The following is an 18147-nucleotide window of genomic DNA, read 5'->3' on the forward strand; positions in this document are numbered from 1 at the left end:
AAACACCCTCAGGAAACAATGACAACGTCACAGTGCCGGTTACACCATCTACAGAACATCATTGAGTGGGAGTGAGAATTTCACAATATGTCCATCAATGTAGGAAGATCACTACAGACAAATGGGTCCTGGGCCTCTTTGCATATGTCCACGTCCCTGGAGTTCATCCAAGTTCCACCTCCTACTCCACCAGGACAATCTATGCTGTCTCTTCTTCATCTTCACAAGGAACTGTAGACTATGTTGAACAAGGGGGCCATAGAAGAGGTTCCACACTCTCAGAAAGGAATAGGTTTCTACTCCCATTTTTTCTAGTAATCAAGAAATAAGGGGAGTGGCGGCCCATTCTGGATCTCCGGAAGCTCAACAAGTATCTGAAAAAGAAATCATTTAGTATGATCACCCTCCAGGAGATCCTGCCTCTCCTCATTCACAGAGATTTCCTGACCAGACTCGATTTCCAGGACGCCTGCTTCCATATTCCCATCCATCCCAGGCATTGCAAATTCCTCAGTTTCATAGTAGCCAGCACACATTACCAATTCAAGGTGCTCCCATTTGGTCTCAGATACCCTATCCGAATATTTACAAAATGTCTCTACCCTATCCGAATATTTACAAAATGTCTCACCCCAGTGGCTGCCTACTTATGACAGAAAGGCCTTCAAGCTTTCCCATACCTCAATGACTGGCTGATAAAGGCTTGATCCTTTCGTCAAGCATCGATGTATACAACATGCCTATAAACCTACCAATCTCTAGAGCTCACAGTGAACTACCAAAAATCTCTCCTTTTTCCTTCAACAAGGATACATTTTCTAGGAGCCACTTTAGACACATTATAAGGCAGGCCATTCTTGTCCACAGACAGACAAAGGAAACTCTCAGTGCTAGCCAACAGTCTATCAAGAAGAAAGTTCACTACAGTTCGCCTCCTCAAGTCTCTTCTCTGCATGATGTCATCGGCTATTCTTCTAGTACCTCATGCTTTTCTGAAAATTAGACCTTTCCTAGGAGAAACTAGATGCACAACATCTTCAAGTGGAAGGACAATTCAACAACATTATCCAGATCACACCAGTAATGAAAACAACTCTTCTTTGGTGGATAAGCTCTGTCAGTCTCTCATCAGGATTGACATTCCATTCTACACTTTACCTTCTCTAGAAGGGTGAGGAGCGAATTTTCAAGATCTTCAAACACAGGACAAATGGAGTATAGCAAAGATCCATATCAACTTTCCAGAGCTCAGAGCGATCTCGCTGGTTCTCTAAAGCTTTCTGATCATTGGTGTTGATAAGAATGGACAACACAACCAGTATTTATTACCTCAATAAACAAGGGGGGTACATGGTCTCAGGTCTTATCACCGGAAGCGCAGGACATGTGGAAATCGGTTTAGCTCATCAAGTGATCACAAAAGCAGACTATCTGCTGGGGTCAACAACTATCTGGCAGATACCTTGAGCAGCACAACCCAGACTTGTCATGAATGGGAACTGAACCAATCCATTCTGGACATCATATTCCATTGATAGAGCAAGCCAAAACTGGTTCTCTTTGTACCTCAAGAGAACAGGAAATGGCAGTTTTGTGCAAGCAGCTACCCTCATAAAGGGTCCTGGGGAAATGCATTTTTGATAGTATGGTCAGGGATCCATGTGTAAGCTTTCCCACTGATCCCTCTTACTCCCGGGCTTCTCAGGAAAATGAAAAAGGAACCATGCCAGCTAAAACTCACAGCTTCATAATGGCACTTGATGGAACTTGTACTGTTGCCGGAGGACAACCACATCCAGCTGAAACACCAAATTTACTTGCTGCAAATGAACAACAAGCAGGTCCTTCATTCAGGCCCGATTTCCCTGCACTTATCAGCCTGGCTCTTGAACACCATGAGCTCCAACACTTAGATATTCCAGAGGACTGTAGGAATAACCCCACAAAAGCCAGGGCTGACACCACCAACAAAACATATCATTTGAAGTGGAAGTGCTTCTGTATATGGTGCGAGAAACCTTATGGTCATCCTATCTCATCCTCTCCAGAACAAGTGTTACCTTATCTCCGATCTCTAGCCAAATCCGGTCTGGTGCACTTTTCTATTAAAGTGCACTTAGCTGCTATTTCAAGGTATAGAAAGACTTTGGCATCTCCTTCCCTGTGCTCCAACAGACTAATAGTACAATTTCTTAAAGGATTATTCAGGGCATTTTCCTTGATAAAGTTGCTGTCACCAACATGGAAACTTAACATGATGTTATTCCACTTGATTAAAAAAACAAACTTGCAAACCTATTCACAAGGCAGAACTCATGTTCCGCACATGGAAGGCGGCTTTGCTCTTAGCTCTTACTTCCGCAAGAAAAGTGAGTGAACTCCAAGCATTCATAATAAAGGAACCTTTCTTGCAATTCAAAGAGCATGGTAATTCTCCAAACTAATACCAAATTCATACCGAAGGGTACCACAGATTTCCATCTCAACCAACCTGTAATGCTAAAGACTTTCTTTTTGAATCCTCAAACACCAGCAGAAATAGCTCTACACACTCGCGATGTAAAAAGATGCTTAAAGTTCTACTTACAACGCACAAAGCATCTACGTACTACAGACCCACTTTTTGTGGCTTATGGAAACAATAACAAAGGAGGCCCGGTTACCAAACCCATCTTAGCAAGATGGTGTAGGAAATTGACCCTTTTTGCATGGTTACCCCCACTTTTTGCATGATTCTGATGCACTTTGAGTGTGCACTGTGTCCCTGCTAATCAGGTTCCCAGTGGCTGTGTTCTTTCCCAAAACAGTACCTTTGGTTCCACAATTAGCACACCTCTGGCCGACATATAAGCCCCTTGTAAAAAGTACCAGTGGTTCCAAGACTCTTGTGACCAGAGAGGGTCTCTAAGGGCATGCAGCATGTATTGTGCCACCCTCAGAGACCCCTCACCAAACACATACACACTGCCACTGCAAACTGTGTGTTCTGATGCAGCTAAAACTGAAGAGTCGAACTGGCACACATCTCTGTGTGCCATGCCTGCAAACCACTGCCTGTGGCATAGGTAGCTCACCCCTCTAGCAGGCCTTAGAGCCCTAAGGTAAGGTGCACTATATCACAGGTGAGGGCATAGCTGCACGAGCCATACACCCCTACAGCGTCCAAGTCCATTTCCAGACATTGCAAGTGCAGTGAATCCATATTGAGAACATGGGCTTGGGGTTTGTCATTACAGACTCCACATCTCCATGATGGCTTTACTGCTAGGAAGATTGGTATCAGACTTCTCAGCACAATAAACCCACACTGATGCCAGTGTTGGATAGATTGTAAAATACACTCAAAGGGCATCTTAGATATGTCCCCTAAAAACCATCAATTCTCTAGTGTGCAGCTGCCAGCCACTTTCAGACCCCATGAGGTGGGAGCATTGTGCTCTCGGGGGTCAGAAACAAAGCCTGCTTGAGGTGGATGTGCTTCTCATCAACCACCAAGCATTCAGGGTGGTGAGCCTCAAAGGCTTCCTGCCTTTGTTATGCTAGCCAGGGCCTCTCCAGCTAGTGGAGATTCTCGACCCCCTAACCAAGCCCCACTTATGGCAGTAAGGTCGGCAGGAAAATTAGTAAGCCGGAGAGGTGTGTCCTCTCTCAGTCAGACCCACTCCTAAGGTGTCTTGAGCTGAAGTCCTCCTCCTTAGAAAATCCTCCTTAGAAAATCCTCCTTAGAAAATCCTCCAAATTGGATGGAAGGATTTTAGCCAATAGGATTAGGGGATTTCCCCTTCTCAATGGGAGGGTACATACAAATGGGGTAGTCACCCTAAAGATCTGCGGTCCATTGGCTACTACCTGCCAGTACCTGTAACACCCCTAAATTGAGTATTTAGGTGCACCCCTCAACCTTGATTCTTAGATTCCTGGCTACCTAAAGAAGAAGAAGGACGAAGAGCCAAGCAGTAGTGAAAACTCCAGGCGACAACTGACATGGCCCCAGCCCTAACGGCCTGTCTGCAGCCCTCGAAGAAACCTGCTCCAAAAAGCGGCTCGTCCTGCAGGCCCACCAGTGCTTAGAAGGTTCCCCAGCGGTCCTGAGCTCGAGTCAATCCCAGAGGGGCCTCTCTCGGACTCCTTGACGACACCTACAGCCTCCACACGAAGGGCCCCCTAACCGCGACCGACTCCGGTAAAAATCTTCCGACCTCAAAGTACACCCTTGCAACTGCAGCCCTCTGACCTTGGGGGACCCGACCGACGGTGCCTACATGCCCTTCAACATCTCAGCTTACCTCCAGAGCCATTGGTTCTCTTCGTCCGGGGCCTGGAGCCTATGTTCAAGATATTCAATCTCCATTGCTCTGCATTGGGCGCCTGGCGCTTTTATGGCACTCTGCACTCGTCCGCCTCTGTGCCGCTGAAGGTTTGTGTTTGGTGCTGCCTCGTAACCCCCGTAAATTGACCCCCAACTCTGCTTTTACTTACCTGCAACCAGCACCTATTTGCTTGCTCCCAGTCTCAATTGACAAACATTAGGCCTAGTGACAATCAATCAATCAGGGGTTTATAAAGCGCACTACTCACCTGTGAGGGTCTCAAGGCGCTGACCAAATTTGACTTCTGCACCTAGCCGCCCCAGTGCCGCTGATGGTGAGGTCTCTACATTTATCTGACCCTTGCCCAGAACCCTGAAGACTGAATTTGTAAGTCGTGTACTTACCTGTGAAATTGTGTGATTGTTTTCCTCCCATAGGTTAACATTGAACTCTTTGAAAAATGCAAAAGCTTTTTACACTTAAAAACTGTGATTATACAAAACATATTTTATTACAACAAAGCATCTTTGGTTCTTAGTAATAAACATACAAAAAGTAATATTTTTACAAACAATTAGTTCTGGATTTAGTCATTGAGTGTGTGTTGTCCTTTCTTGCCTGAGTGTGTTCAGTAATTGCTTACACAGCCTTCTGATAAGCTTAACTGCTCGACCACACTACCAAAAAAGAGAGCATATAGTATTATCTACTTTAGCCTCTGGTAAGCCTCTGGGGATCCACTAGACTCTGTGCACACTTTACCATGCTTTGGTATAGTATATGCAGAGTCAGCTTCCTACATATGGTTTGCAACAGCCCTATAATTCTGCCATTCTAAGGCTGGTAGGCCTTTAAGACCAAAGGCTAAGGCACACTCTACAAGAGCAGCCTCTACATCAGCGGCCTTGTTTGCTGGTGTGCCCACAAAAAAGTATATACTGTACTGCAGCCTGGAAAAGCTGGCACACTTTCATCCAGCATTACTGCCAAAAGTCGGCACAGAGCAGTGATACAGTTGTGGGTTAAGCGGTACTTCAGCAGCTTTTCCAGTAAGGTGTGCCTTGTATCATAAAACGTATAATGTTGTACCCACCACCCACTGCTGTATTTATGTCTTATTTTAGTATGCATGTATTTAACTGCTAGTGTTCTGATTTAAGCATGTGAATCTATGAAAGATACTGCAATACTTGAGAAAAAAACTTGTTACTTACCTGTAACTCTTGTTCTCCAGTATTGATATCTTTCATAGATTCACATGTGACACACCCTCCTCCAGTTAGAGGCTCTCCTTCTTGGTACATTGTAACTGTTGCCACTAGTGCTTGAAAATCTGAGGGAATATGCCTCTAAAGGGTTTTGTCATCTGTTTGGCTGGATTTTTAAATGAAGTGGATAAGATATCGCATTCAATGTCTTTCGTCATAGTAAGCTATGTTAATTACTGCTGCTGCATTAGAATATACCTTGGGACTCCCACTTTGACGACTGGAATGATTCAAGCATGTGAATCTATGAAAGATACCAATACTGGAGAACGAGAGTTACAGGTAAGTAACATGTTTTTACTTCTGTGACATCAGACGTTCCCCCCAGATGCCCTTTTGCCTGGTTGTCATCTTCAGATTTTTTTTCTGTTGTTGGTCCTATAAGCAGTAAGAGAACACAGGGGGTTAGTAGATAGATAGATAGATAGATAGATAGATAGATAGATAGATAGATAGATAGATAGATAGATAGATAGATAGATAGAGGTTTTGCCCAGACACAGAGAATCCCGAAGGAAAATCAAGGGGAGGGTCAGGACGTCAACTGAGAAAAAAAGCATTGAAAAATAACAACTCCCCTTTGGAAGGACATTGGCCACGTATGTCTGTTGAATGTACATCGTGGATGGAACATGTTCCCTTTATTCTGCCAGATTGCCACCACAAGTTCACACAGGATGACAGCCACAAGATTTGTAATCTTTTTCTACTGAAGAATCACTGCGCGGAGGGTCAACTTCAGAATCTGTTCCCTCCCTGGTGCCACAAACCACACCGGACTGGAATCCACTGACCCCAATGTTGGCACCATCAACTCCGGATGACTGCCAACCCATATGGGGTTCCTGTACCTCCTTGAAGGGCTCATGTCCTTCTATAGTTATTTGGCACAGACTCCAATAATGGTAGTTATGAGGCTGGTGATGAGATTGCTCAGCCTTACCTAGAGGAAAAATGTTACAAGATCCTCCAAGATAGCAGGGATCTGGATACTCCCCAGACATTCTATAAGTTTCCCCTCAGGCCCTGCCATGAAAAGCAGTTCCTTCTTTTCTATGGTTATGCGAAGGGTGGCAGATGTTCTTGATCTTCAATTCCCACCCAAGAAGATAAAACCAGTGTTCTGATGAAGCTGTTGCAACCTGACCAGTCGACTTCTGAGCCCCTACTTCCATTCAATGAGACTCTTCTAGATATGCTCTTAAGTACTTCAGTCAAAACCTACTGAAGGTCACTTATTCATCGCCAGATGCCATCGCTCTGCTCCGGATGATCTAGCTTTCCTCAACCAGCACCCCACTCATGAGAGCCTTGTGATTTTGGCCAGTATAGTAAACCCAAACTAATTTCCCATTACTCCCCCGGACAGGGAATTGAACAGGATAGCAGCCTTTTTCTCTAAAGGTTTGGTCCTTATCTTGGTGAATTCTAGCTGCTTGTAAGGTTGCTACTCTCAAGCCTTGTGACACTCTGTTGCCCAATTATTACCCATGCTCCCGTAAGAAGCCTGCTCCATACTTTTCCAGATGTGATAGATGGTCGCGATACAGTCAAGTTCACCATCCACTGCAGCACGGATACTTCTGACTTCCTTGACAGGGAACTTCTGTAGGCACATCTGGATGATGTCCGGTGGCTTTTCTGGATATGTTCACTCCAGTCTTATGGACATGCAGTTCAATGGCTCCCCACTTTTGGATAATAAAGCACACTCTGCCCTTGAGCTTTTCAAGGATAGAAGAGCCACAGCTTGCTCCCAGGGCCTTTCAGGTCCACAGCGCCAGATGCTCCTGCAGTTTCGTCCCCTCCGTGGCTATGGTAGGGGCTTCCAATATTGCTACAGCCCAAGCAGGCGCAGCAATGATCCCAGCCTTTTTGTGGCCATGGTTCCCACAGGAGAGGGCAAAAGGGACAGCGTGCATGCATCCCTGGTCTTCTGCTACTCCAGCAGCCACCCTACCTATAGTTTGCTCTTGTAGGTACACAACTGCTCTTTCTGACAGGATGTCAGGCGATAGCTTTGGACGAGTGGGTACTTCAAATTGTTCAGCAGGTTACGCCTTACCATTTCTCGAGACCCGGCCGCACCATCCACCATCCTGTGACTGGCTAACGGGGACTACCTTTTGCTCTTGCAGTAAAGAGTGCAGGCCATAAAGCCATAAGTATACCAATGCCAGAAGCTGGTTGTGGTTGTTATTCCCGCTACTTCCTGCTGCTGAAAAAGGATAGGGGATCTCTGTCCCTTTTTAGCCCTTTGCCTTCTCAGTGCCTCTCTGTGGAAAGACAAGTTCAAGATGCTCAGCTTGGCCCAGGACTTGTCTGCTCTCAACCCCAGAGCCTGGATGGTACCTCTGGGCCTTCAGTGTGCTTATTTCCACATCCCGTTCTGCCAACCCACAGAAGTTACCTGCGGTTCACAGTAGGCTGTGAGTATTTTCAGGTCACTGTGGTCCATTTTGGCCCTAGCTGAGCCACTTGGGTGTTCACAAAAGTGATGGCAGTGTTAGCAACACATTATCAGAGGTCTTTACCCTACCTCACTGACTGGTAGTTGAAGGCGCTTTCGTCCCTGCAGTAGTTAGCCACCTCCAGTCTACGACAAACTTCCTGAAAACCTTAGGGTTGACTAACAATGTGGCTAAGTCACCCCTGAGTCCTTCATAGACTCTCCCTTTCATTGGAGCCATTCTAGACACAGTGTAGTTTCACACCTATCCCCAGAGCGGACAGTCCAGAATGTTCAGGCTATGATCTCAATGTTTCAACCTCTTTCCTGATCTCACTGAGGAAGACTTTGAGGCGGCTGGGACTGGAGGCCTCCTGCTTGTCAAATACACCTGATGGCATATGCAGGCTCTGCAGTGAGATGTGTCCCAGTGGGTTCAACACCAGGGAGATCTTTCCAATCCGGTCCAGATTTCGGAGAAGACTTCAAAAATCTGCAATTGTGACTACAGGACCGCAATAGTCAGTAGCAGGCCCTTCTCCTTATCCCACCTGGAGCTTACAGTGGTTACCCATGAGTCACTTCTGGATTGGGTAGGTGAAAATCAGTAGTGCCTGGTCTCTGGCAGAGGACCGACTCCATATCTACCTTCTGGAGCTGAGCACCATCCCCTAGGAGTTGAAAGCCATCCTGCTCTGGCAAGCTGGTACAGGTGCTAATGATCAACACCACCATCATGTGGTACTGTAACAAGCAGGTTGGGGTGGGGTCTGTGGGTGTGTCTGGACTGCCAAGGGATTTTTCAGGTGGCGCTCTACCTGTCAGGTACCCTGGATTCCAGAACGGAAGAACTAATCCGTTGACATCTTACGAATCATGAATGGCAGTTACATCTGAAGGAGGCGCAGGGTATTTTCCGTGTGCGGGAAGCACCCTGGCACAAACTTTTTGCAAGTTGCCAAGAGTGCTTAATGTCAGCACTTTTGCCCATTGGAGTTTCCAAGGTGTATCTCACTTGGAGATCCCTTCGCGTAGTGTTCCTCGTGTATACCTTTATGCCAATAGCTGTCCTGCAGAGAGTTCTGAAGATCTAGAAAGACCGGCCCAAGTCATCCTAGTGGCTCCGGATTGGGCATGGAAAGTATGGTATCCCAAACTCCTGGGCAAGAGAATCTATCCTTTGATCTGGCTGCCTCTACGGAAGGATCTCCTGTCGTAGCTGCAGGGCCGAGTTCTGCATCTGAACCTGTGTATTCTACACCTCCGACCTTCAGGTCTTCTATGATTCTTATGTGCACTGGCATGAGGCTTTACCTGGATCAATCTTGATACTTGGCTCAGTAACTGAGCCATGTATAAACTTGTGGAATCTCATCACTTAAGTTTTTTTTTTGACACATGAAATTCAATTTTTTAAAAGTTCTTTCAAATTTGGAGGAGACTGGTGTGAGTGGAGCCTTAGTAAAGTACTGCAAGAAAGAATGGGACCTAGCAGGGCGAGGGATCACCTGTTTTCAAAAATTCAATACAGACTGCATTGATGTCGTGATGCTCCAGTATGGGAACTTCTCTGCATCACTTTAAAAACATTGTCTAGGATGGAAAGGGGTTCAAACCTTGTAGCTGACTGCTCTTTTATTTTTCCCATAGGAATTCTTGTGAATGAGTGACCCTGGTGTTGCCCTCCAATTTGGAGTGACTGTCTCTAGTTGGGGTTTTATACTACAGAGCAGTATTGATAGTGTGTGCTGATCCCTGCTTGCACTCCTGTGGCCTCCGCTGTGCCTATTTAGTGTGCTTGAGGGGTGTTTGCGGCACTGCTGCCAGTTGATTTTTTTCTTTATTGGCATTTTGAAGAGAAGACAACAAGGCAGCAACATCAAGGTGGGGTAGGTGGGGAAGACGGGAGGGGAGGAGGCACGGCGTGAGAGCATGTTCAAGTACAAGGAGAATCAACACATTGGCCCAACAGGAGAGGAACACATGTGCAACAGCTTCAGCATAACATCGACCACAAAAGTGTAGTCCATGGTCATAGAGATGCTGGTGAGCGGGTGTGGGCCTGGCGTTGGGGATGCTTGTGGTTGGTGCTTGCCTGTTATACCCTCTACATTAAAGGTTTGGAAGACGGGTAGGGATATGCACCACTAAGAACCATGCTTGTTCAGAAGTCCTAGAATGTATCCTCAGAAAAAACACCCCTTAAATTCAGTTGTGAAATGTTGCCTTTACTCCTCATCCTTTGGTAAACACATAGGACGCATCACCTCATGGTAACCTGACAAATTCTTTTCTCCCTAAGCAGGGCTCGGGAGAAAAAAGTTTGAAGACCAATGCATTACATTTGTGGGTGCCTTTTATTGTACGCAATCCTGTGGTATATTTCTCAGGGAACACTGAAATACAGGTTTTCTCATCACAGTAACTGCTCCCACATTACTAACAGGGTACAAGTCCTAAAAAAAGAAGTGGGGGGACTAACCTACTTAATCAGTATGCAAGTGGCATTGCAGTGCGTGGCAAAGCAGCATGTGGCATCGCGACACGTGACATCACGTCGCATGACATCACAGCGCGTGATATCACAGGATCTGGCATCACAAGGAGTGACATCAGATCTTAAGCCCTCACATATGTTTAGCAGGTGTATCATGAGTACATTTGAGCACATTTCGAGTATACTTGCAAACCCTCCTGATTTAGGCAGAAGATTCACACTTTGTACGCAACACATAAAACAATGTTACCTTTAGTCAGCGTTAAGCCTTCTCTAGCCATAGTACTTTAAAAGAAATAGTAATATTTAAATTATTACAACGCCTCCTCGGGGGTAGTAAGCGCTATATAAATACTATTTACTTTGTGCAAGTACTGGGAAAGAGCAACAAATCTGATGGTCTTACAGTGCATGCATATCTCCTGAACAGAGCCTGAACAAAGTGAAAAGCTGCCTCTCCTAAGTATGTGGGAAGTGCTAACAAGGTGTGAGCCTTTGTTTCCCCTCTACTGCATTTGCATCAGGTGTGAGGCTCCTGCCTGCTGCCAGCCAGGAGACTCCCACAAAAGGCGGCCTGATGACCCCTGAGATTCGGCCCTTGTTATGGGCCCAGCAGTAGTCAGAAATAAGAGAGCCCTGTCCCGCCTGCACGTTGTTTCTTGTTGCAGATCAAAAGCAGCTGAAAGTGTCCCGGTGTTTAGAAATTACACAGGACGAATTCAGCATCTTTTTGAGTGGGGCCTAACTTCTTGGCAGGGTGGACAGCGTCCACCCTGTGAAAAAAGTGGGGGTCGCCGTCCATCTGCGTGTACCCCCGACTCGTGCCCTGACTACTAAGCAGAACTTTACCATTGTTAGGGCTACTGAGATTGTGTGGCAAGGGAGGCCAAAATATGCCACAGGGTTTTGTAAATATGCAGCATTCAAAGGCAAGTTGTGTCGCATTCTCTGCAATATTATTTCGATCCAGTTGAGCTTGTAACAGTTTTTGTGTACATCTGCATTTGTGCGACAAATGCAGGTTATTTACAGTTTACTGTAAGCACTGCAGCCATAGAATCGCATCATTCCCTTATCACTATCCATTACCCATTTGTTTATCGACAATTTATTCATGAAAGGTAAACAAAACTTAAACGCTCTAATTTCCGTCAATGCCCTTTGTTAACTGTACATTGAAGAAATGAACGTTAACAATATTTCCCTTATATAAACAAAACATTTTCCTATTTCAAAAACTTCTATTTCAAGCTAACCCAAAATAAACATGTAATGTAAAAAAATACATGACTGGTAACTTGTGTAACTTACTCCTAAATTGCCATGTTGGGGTCCTAGTGACCTTTACAAACCACTTGGCCTTGTAATTTATGATGTCATTAGAACCCCTTGATGGTAATATTGGAATATATTCACACGTATCGTTATGTATACTCTATATATTGATGTGCGCATGTATTTGTGCATGTGTATTTTATAGATATATATATATATACACACATATACATATATAGCAAGACGGTATAGCCGTTGAAACGCGTCATATCTTTTCTTTTGCAAAATAAATCTTTTTTCTGAATCAGACCCCACGCTGTCAGCGCCTGCTTTGTACCGCCAAAACGTCAGGTTTGGATCTTATATATATACATATATACACACATATACATGGTGGGCGTGTACATCTAGTTGAGGCAATATTCTGGAATATTGATAGTTATACTGTTACAAATTATGTGGCATGGCTTCTATTAGCTTCATATAACGTTTGGATTTTTTTTTAGTGCAGTGTAGACAATAGAATTAAATACTCGAGTTTTCTTGTCTTTATATGATCATGTAAATTTGTGTGGAAAAAGCTTTGTGTGGTTTCCCAAGCTGTGGGCGTAATGCAAACCTTTCTAGGAAATGACGGCCTTAAATTAATAATGTTTGAAACAAAAGCAGTTTAAGTTCAAGAAAATTTTATTTGATAAAGACAAGAGAAAAACAAGGTGTCAAAACAAATAATATTATATTATTATTTGAAACAAAAGCAGTTTAGACATTTGAAATGTTCATTCTTCTTACTAATATTTGCAGGAGTTTTTACAAGAAGGGAAACCAACTTCAGCAAGATGTGATGATATCGCAACGTTAATGAGTAAGGGATGTAAAGAATCAGGAATTGAAAATCCCGAAGGTAGCCGAAAAATGCTTCAAAACAAACCATTGACAAACCCCAGAAAAGAGACTGCAGAAAAACTGAAGCCAGAGGACATCACTCAGATCCGACCTCAAAAGATGGAATTAAAGCTTCGAATAGGTATAGAGATCTTTTTGCATTTAAATGTATAAAACCGTGCAAAACAAATACAGTATATTTGCAGCACAGCACTCCGGCTCTTCCAAACTTGCCTGATGCCCTACGTTCTTCATCAAAGACAGGATTCTGTATCTTCAAATGGATCTGAATCTTCTCCAGATGAAGGAAGGTTGTCCGTTCTTTCACCTGATTGTATAGTTTTCCATCACTTGGCCCTCCACACTCTGAAAGTATCTAGTGACGGAAGCTTGCCAGCAAATACTCCATTAGGTCACAGTACTGCAGCAAAATATAGGTCCAAATATTGCAGCAAATCGCTTTCCATATGTGAGGCGAAGGTTCCATTCCACATCTACATAGATAATGAGCTCTCATTTATAATGTTCAAAGCTGTATTTTTATTAAATGTGCAGAAAAAGTGTATAGTAAGAAATTGTGAATTCTTCTTTTCTAAAGCAACCAGATACTTTGATTGTGTAATGGCCTCTGGATCTACTATCCCCAAATCTCTTCTGGGACGGAGGTTGTGCTGCTCCTTTCCTAGTGTTGATATTGAGAAGGTCAATGTAAATATGAATAACGATACATTCATGTATAAGTATGACGTCACATCTCTTTTGATGCATTTGCTCATTATGAACTCCTGGTCAACCCTGAATCAGAAGAACGTGGTTAGGCAGGCCCTGAGATCCAGGCCAGAGGGCACTGATTGACGGATCACAGGTGGGGTGGCATTTAGCCGGCAGACAAACACGTGAATAGAAAATCCCAGGTCTATCCCACGGATAGGCGCAGCAACACCGCAGCGGTCCAGGGAGATTGGCCCTAATAATGCACACATGGCTGGAGGAGTACTCGCGTTCCGCAAATACAATAAAGTCAGATGCCACATGGCCGCATTGTGTCCACGCAAGGTCAAGGCCCACCTGGATTCCTCATCGAAACATTAATTTATGACCCCAAGGACAACGGCTCGCATTCCTTATCAAAAAAGGTTTGCAGGAACTGTTTTATTGCACTCAATAAATTGTATAAAATGCATGGCAGATCGATTGTAAGTTGAGATAGTCATCAGACCCTATGCCTGTAACTGTTCTCCAGCAGCACTGTTTAATTAAGCAAACTGTTCCTGTTTTGCCAAACTCTTTTTGGGTCTTGTTTTTTCAAGGTATTTCATGTACAAGCAACACTAGAGACATGGATTTACACTAAACTAGTTTGGGTAGGCATTGCTCTCTTGAAAGCTGTTGAGCAACACTTTCTGGCCACATTAATATATTATTCTCCACCAGCATTTTCTCATCTAAAAATCATCATTTGCGTAGCATGGATGAAGTGGCATCTCTCTAGTAGAGTTTATACTTATGCATCTGTGGCGTGCAAAAAGTTACAGAGAATCGATCTGTTCTGGCTGCCAGCTGCGGATTCTCTCCTCTCTAGGCAGGTGCTGATCCTTTCTCGAGGAATCTGCAATCATGCTCCTCTTTTTGTGGAAATAGGACCTTCTGGGACCCCAATTGCCTATGTGCCGCTTTAATGCCTGGACCTCGTAGATTAGGACTGTGCCGCATATGTAGGGTGTAAAGGAGGAAATCAGGGTCCTCTTTGAACTTAAAAGTAGTTCTGTCACTTCCACCATAACTCTGAGAGCAGCTAGTAAACCCACCCTCTGGAGTGTGATCAAAGGATACATTAGGGGCAAGGAAGCCCACCAACTGAAACATCATCATCATCAAAATATTCTATTTCGGTCACATGACCAACTAAAACAAGCAACAGATGTAGAGGCCCAGATCCTCTCGCTGGAACGACAGGTGCTCCGTCACCTGCCCGGGTAGATTGAGCGCAAACTGATGTTGGTGAGGTCTACCCTGCGACAGATTTCCCTTGAGAAAGCTAAACAATGCTGGAGAGCATCAACCCAACACGTTTATGAACTTGGTGACAAATCGAGCAAGCTCCTGTATTAGCTAGCCACAAGAAACACAACATCGAGGATTGCCCTATCCATCGGAGACTCTCAAGATGTCCTTCATGAGTTTATGCCTAAAAAAGACTTAACCTTTGCTGACTGTTACCGAACCTTATATACTCGTCACCTCTATTATCTCAAGAGCTCATGTCCCCACTACTGGATGAGATATCCTTTGCCCTCAATCCCCTCATCTCTATCCCGAGACCTGGACCAGACGAAAATGGCTGCAGAAATTAACGAGGCCATATCAGACCTGAATCTAGGTAAAACATCCGGCCCGACGAGTTTCCGATCGAGTTTCTGAAACACTATCGATCCTTCTCGCTCCCCCACCTCTTGGCTCTCTACCCTGAGGCAGCTGAGCGTGGTTCATTCCCTCACAAATTGGGTGTCACACCCCTTGTTGTATTACCAAAAGTAGATCTATCTGTGACAGGTGCTCCTTGTATAGGCCTATCTCCCTTATAAATGCCGATATCAAGGTATTTTGTAAGGTCCTGGCTTCTCAGTTGAGTCAGGCCCTACCACTCTTAGTCCACCCAGATAACTACGGTTTCATGCCGAAAAGGAGTACCCTTCAATACATCCATAGAGTGTAAATCGCCCTCTCGCTGGTTCACCAGCTTCACAGCCTAGCGGCCTCACTCCTGATTGATTTTAAGAAGGCCTTTGATACTGTTGCATGAACCTTCTTGGAGATGGTACTGAAATGAGCAGGCTTTGGGTCCCTCTTCTGTAAGCTCATTGTTCTCTTATACACTGCTCCCACTGCTCAAGTCTGAGTTAATGGGGTATTATCATCGCCTTTCCCTATATTCATGGGGCACCAGGCAAGGATGTCCCCTGTGGCCACTATTCTTTGCTCTGGAAATTAAACCTCTGGCACCCCTCATCGGATGCGATGCCCAGGGGGGGGCACGATGAGCGCATAGCTCTCTATGCAGACAATGTTCTATTGTTTCTTGGTGATCCCCAGTTATCAGGGCCAAGATTCCTTGAGATCTTTTGGCTCTATGGGGAGGCCTCGGGACTAGAGGTCAATATGGCCAAGTGGCCAAGTCCCAGTTAATACTGATTACAGGTGGACACTTTTGTTGGCCTACAATCCTGAAATGCCAATGATTGTCAAGTATTTAGGTATTCATATTTCCTGCCTCCCAGAACTAGCCTGGGCACTTAATTTTCAACCCCTTCAGGCTGGCTTCACAAGAGACCTGCAGAGGTGGCATCATTTACCTCTAAATATGTTGGGACAGATAGCTTTATTTAAAATGATGTGTCTTCCTTTCTTCTTGTATGTTCTTTCAAACTTCCCACACTCAATCCCCAAAAGGTGGTTTCAGAACATGGCATCAAAGATCACCGCCTTTATCTTGGCCGGAGGTAGCCACCGATCCCAATATGACAGTGGACTGAGAATGGCGGACCTCTATGGCTATTACTTTGCAGCACAGCTTGCAACGATTAACGGGGGATTGGACGACCTTGCTTTTCGGGCAGAGCTACACTTCATTCGGGCTGGATGGCCTCTTGGGTCTGCTATATGGATACCCGTTCCCACAGTCTCTTCCCGACTACACTTGTGTAAAGTTGCTTTGTTGGAGAGTGGTGCTCCGATTTGTGGGTTTGGACAGAAAAGTCATCAGTTTACCACCCTTGTGGCGTGGCACGTGGCTACACCATGTATTGAGTTTAAGGGGATTCTTATACTGGGATAAAATTGAGGTCACTTGACTGGGGGACATCTACATTGGTAGTGCCCTGATTACCAAACCTTGTATACGGTGGCGCCTCTATCATCGCAAGAGCTCATGTCCCCACTATTGGATGAGATACCTTTGCCCTCGACCGAAGAAATTGACAAGGCCATATCAGACTTAAATCCAGGTAAAGCACCTGGCCCAGTTGGATTTCGGATCGAGTTTCTGAAATGCTATCCCTGCACACAAGTCTTCCTTCTACCTTCAACTGTGCCATGCACTATTGGTCCATGTCCCTATCGATGCAATGCTCCTGCAGTTTAACATCCTGAAAGCTAAGCTCCTGCTGGGAGCACTGAGAAAGGGTGCTCTCTTTAAGATCTACAGTTCATTAATCATTAACGCTCCTAAGTGATTCCCTTCATTGCAACAAAAGTAGAAGGTAAGGTGGGGGGGCTGGCATAAGGCATGTCTGGCCCCTAAGGAGCTGGCCATCCCCACCTGTCTATGAATGAGCCAGCTTAATTATTTATATATGGCCTACCTGATCCCCAACCGATTGCAGCAAGCTGGCTGAACACCGAAAGCTTGTTGGGATTGATGCTCTCTGATTGGAGGAGATTTTTTCTACATGACATGGACCTGTCACACCGTGACCCCCAACTGGAACTAAATATGACGTGATCTCTCTTTGGTCATAGGCCGGCTATAGAGCTGAATCCCAGGATTGCCTTCCTGTGTCTGTTGGAGGAGGCTGGAGGGGTGGGGTTGGAGAGGATGTTTCTGAGATTAGCCACCCTGGTGGCCAAGAGAGACATAGCCCGTGAATGGAATTCACTGGAGCCCCCTGCTGACGGCAAGAGGTTGCCCCCAGAAGCATGGCAAAATCTCGGGCAAATGGTGGACATATCTTGGACTGGATGTAGGATTTCAATAATAATGTGTGTGCACTGCAGGTGTGTTCGAAGCTGGGTGGTGTGGTTTTGTTGTACTGTCTACTGCTACCACTGAAAATTTATAAAACTTTGGTTATCAAAAATAAAAATTAGCATTTGCATCTGAAATCTTTTTTCTACTGCATCTATGGAAATGTAGACCTGATTTATATTGGCATTCTGAGTATGATTAGAGTGCAATGGGACACTCCCTGTCATACCTCTTTGTTGACTGCTTATGACAGTACTAAAGTGGGCTATTCTTGACAAAATCTGACACATTTTCTGCCTCTTATATAGAACTTCAAAGGGGATGGTGTCTCCTTTATTGTGCTTGTCCCAAGTGGTGGTTTCTCTCCAATTACTGTTTATCGTCAATTCCATATGCCTGATATTTATATCTTAGATGGACAATGACCTGGGCTTCTTTGGAGAAACATTCTCAAGGAAGCACCTGTATGCTTTTTCACAGACTTCTCACTGATTTCAAGAGTCTGTCAGAGACTCAGACGGGTTTTCAATTGCATTTTTTTGTACTCCAATCTCTGACGGCCACTCATGTACCTTTCTCTTAATCTCGTCCAATTCCTTAATAATGTGGTGTTTGACTGGAGACCACTTCTTAATGTAGCTGAGCCGAACCTCCTGTCAACTGATGACATATATGGCGTAGCGGTTGACGTTTTCATTTGATTGTTTTGGGCTTGTGCT

The 18147-nt window shown here is 44.9% G+C and overlaps 1 protein-coding gene across 4 annotated transcripts in view; it reads left to right on the forward strand.

The window, feature by feature from the left end:
- Nucleotides 1-18147, forward strand: part of LOC147688704 (integrin beta-1-like) — a 337537-nt gene that overhangs the window by 36387 nt on the left and 283003 nt on the right. For all 4 annotated transcript variants that reach the window (XM_086941546.1, XM_086941547.1, XM_086941545.1 and 1 more), the window contains exon 4: nucleotides 12604-12826. In XM_086941546.1, the coding sequence (XP_086797672.1) occupies nucleotides 12604-12826 (223 nt within the window). The remainder of the gene's footprint in view (nucleotides 1-12603; nucleotides 12827-18147) is intronic.

This window comes from Lissotriton vulgaris, chromosome 10, assembly GCF_964263255.1.
Source record: "Lissotriton vulgaris chromosome 10, aLisVul1.2, whole genome shotgun sequence".
NCBI lineage: Eukaryota > Metazoa > Chordata > Amphibia > Caudata > Salamandridae > Lissotriton > Lissotriton vulgaris.